The sequence below is a fragment of the Oratosquilla oratoria genome, chromosome 5, assembly GCF_046742065.1.
Source record: "Oratosquilla oratoria isolate Oo_2021 chromosome 5, ASM4674206v1, whole genome shotgun sequence".
Classification (NCBI taxonomy): domain Eukaryota; kingdom Metazoa; phylum Arthropoda; class Malacostraca; order Stomatopoda; family Squillidae; genus Oratosquilla; species Oratosquilla oratoria.
Window position 1 is genome coordinate 28,433,127 of NC_134781.1, and position 2,781 is coordinate 28,435,907.

General features: G+C 56.7%; 1 protein-coding gene across 1 annotated transcript in view; it reads left to right on the plus strand.

The window, feature by feature from the left end:
• The first annotated feature begins 318 nt into the window (after nt 1-318).
• The window catches only part of LOC143025705 (uncharacterized), an 8,724-nt gene continuing 6,261 nt past the window's right edge, over nt 319-2,781 (plus strand). Inside the window, exon 1 of the mRNA XM_076185706.1 lies at nt 319-376. Within this exon, the coding sequence (XP_076041821.1) occupies nt 319-376 (58 nt within the window). The remainder of the gene's footprint in view (nt 377-2,781) is intronic.

Below are 2,781 nucleotides of genomic sequence, written 5' to 3' on the forward strand. Positions count from 1 at the left end.
ACACTACAACCCTGCTAACCTGGCCAACCTCCGGAGTGCCGTCGAAGAGGCCAAGGAGACAGCTCGACGTGTGCGTAGCGAGAAGTGGCTAGAATGGTGCCAAAGCTTTAGTGAGTCCACCACGCTAAAGGAACTTTGGGGGAAACTCCACATAGCGACCAGCCGTACCCCACCACGGCGCGCTCCCCGTGCACCACAGTGCGAGGCAGAGAATCTGGCGCAAGAGTTTGCCAGACGCACGCACACAGCAACGCTACCCGCCGAGCTGCAGCAGAGGCCTTGCTCCGTGAACCAAGAGAGGCCAGGATACACGCTGCCATGGGGTCTCCGGGTGACACGGACACGCCATTCACCATCCATGAGCTGCAAGCCTCACGTAAGAGATCCTCCGACACTGCTCCAGGGAGCGACCTAGTGACGTACTCCATGGTTGCACACCTGGGAGATGCTGGAGAAGAAGCACTCCTCCAGGTGGTAAACAGCAGTTGGTCCTGTGGAAGACTTCCGTCCAACTGGAAGAGGGCCGACATCGTGCCTATCCCCAAGCCCAGGGAGCCCGGAAAGTATCGTCCTATCTCCCTGACGAGCTGCCTGGGGAAGACCATGGAAAAGATGGTTCTCCAAAGACTTTTGTGGAAACTGGGACCACCACAAGAGAACCTCTATGGCTTCACCAAAGGGGTGGGCACGGCTCAATGCATTACAACGCTTCTGAGCCATGTGGAGCAACGTCACGCCATGGTCGTCTTCTTTGACCTGGAGAAGGCATTCGAGCTTGCCAGTCCCGCTGCAATTCTGGACAGTCTGGCTGCCAGAGGAGTACAGGGGAAACTGTTACAGTGGATAGCGGACTACCTCTCCAATAGAACTGCCAGAGTCCGTCTACAGGGAGTGGAGTCCTGTTATCACCCCCTGGAAAATGGTACACCCCAGGGTGGGGTTCTCAGTCCCACCCTGTTTAACGTGCTGATGACTGAATTAATAGCCATCCCTCTACCCACAGGATGCCGCCTCCTATCATACGCAGACGATGTCGCGCTGGTGGTAGCAGGCAGAAGGACCAAGGCCAGAAGGACGCAAATGTGCCTCGACCGCATTTCCTCCAAATGCGAAGAGCTTGGCCTCAAGATCTCGCCACCAAAGACCAAAGCCATGTGTTTTGGCACTAGCGTGACACCGAGGGACAGGCTTCTGCTGCAGGGACATGAGGTAGAGTGGGTCAGCATGCACATGTACCTTGGTGTCTGGCTCGACTCCAGGCTGTCCTTCCGGACTGAAGTGGCCTACATCCGGGGAAGGGTCCTCAGCCGGATTAACGTTTTGAAGTCCTTGGCGACCAGAGAGGCAGGTGCCAACTGCGCTGTCCTCCGGACATTCTACGTCAGCGCAATTCGACCGGTGATAGACTATGCCAGCAGTGCTCTGGCTGGTCTATCCGAAACACGGTTGGCTGACTTGGAGACAGTACAGAACCAGGCGCTGCGCGTAATATTGGGCGCGCCGCGCTGGACTCTGGTCGCCAATATGCAGCAAGAGGCGGGACTGGTGCCTATCAGTGCGAGGATCTCAGGATTGGTGGTAGCCTTCGCCATAAGAGTCATTCAGAGAGAACATGACTCGTTCCTGCGGCGAAGGCTAATCAGCGCCCTCCAGTAAGATCCGGATCTCTTCCCGCAGAAGAGGTGGTCAGCGAGGGTTGCACACCGCATAAGGGACCTTCACCTGCATGACCTTATCCTTCAGAAGAGGAGGGATGTGCCGGTGGAAGGTTATGTGCAGTCTCCCCCCTGGGAGAATCCACCGGCCAGAATCAGTGTGATGGCGTCACGACGCGGTACGCCGCTGCCGCGCCTGCGGGCGGATGCAGAGGCCACAATGAGATCTGTCGCCCAGGAAAACTGCGTCGTCTATTTCACAGACGGCTCCGTGGATCCCGTACACAACGTGGCAGGTGCAGCGTTTGTCACGAAGGACGAGGAACAGGGAGTAAGGGTGTTGGGCACTCGCTGCTCGACGCAAGCAGAGGGTGTTGCAGTGGGTCTAGCATTGACCCATGCTCTCAACACCCACCAACGTAATGTAGTTGTGCACACAGATAGTTTAGCTCTGTTGCAATTAATATCTAAAATTTATCATAATGACCAGAAAAAACTAATGACCTCACTGTTGTTTCAGCTCAAGGCCCTCCGTCAGCAAGGGAGATCAGTCGTCCTCAACTGGGTGCCGGGACACATCGGCATCCAGGGAAATGAAGCGGCAGACAGGGTGGCCAGAAGAGCGGCCACAGGGGACATGGAAGGCGGAATCGGTGTCCTCCCGAGCCGAACTGAGATCTTGGCCATTGCAACGAGAACGATGGCCAAGAGGGAGCTACAAAGCCATAGGAACCTAACAGCCCAGAGGCCGTCAGCACGCTGGTATCAAGTTGCCACAGCGTATGAGCGACTGACCCCTGGAGTCCGTCTCTCCAGGATAGAGGAAGTCACCCTTCATCGACTCCGTCTCGGGTATCGATGCTTCTCGGAGGTGACGGGACAGCCGGAGGCCTGCATCCACTGTGGAGAGGCCGGCGCAAACGGGCTAGATCATTATGTGGCCCTTTGCCCAGCGACCAGATTCCTACGTGCGGGCCCCAGGACCTCGGCTGGGGGACTCATCCGTCGACTGACGATGTCACTTAACTCGTATCAGCTGGGACGCCTCCTTCAAGTGCCGCCCCCCAGATGATACGGATGGGTTCTGTTCGACTGTACTCTCTTGCTGATTTTTTGACTTATGACA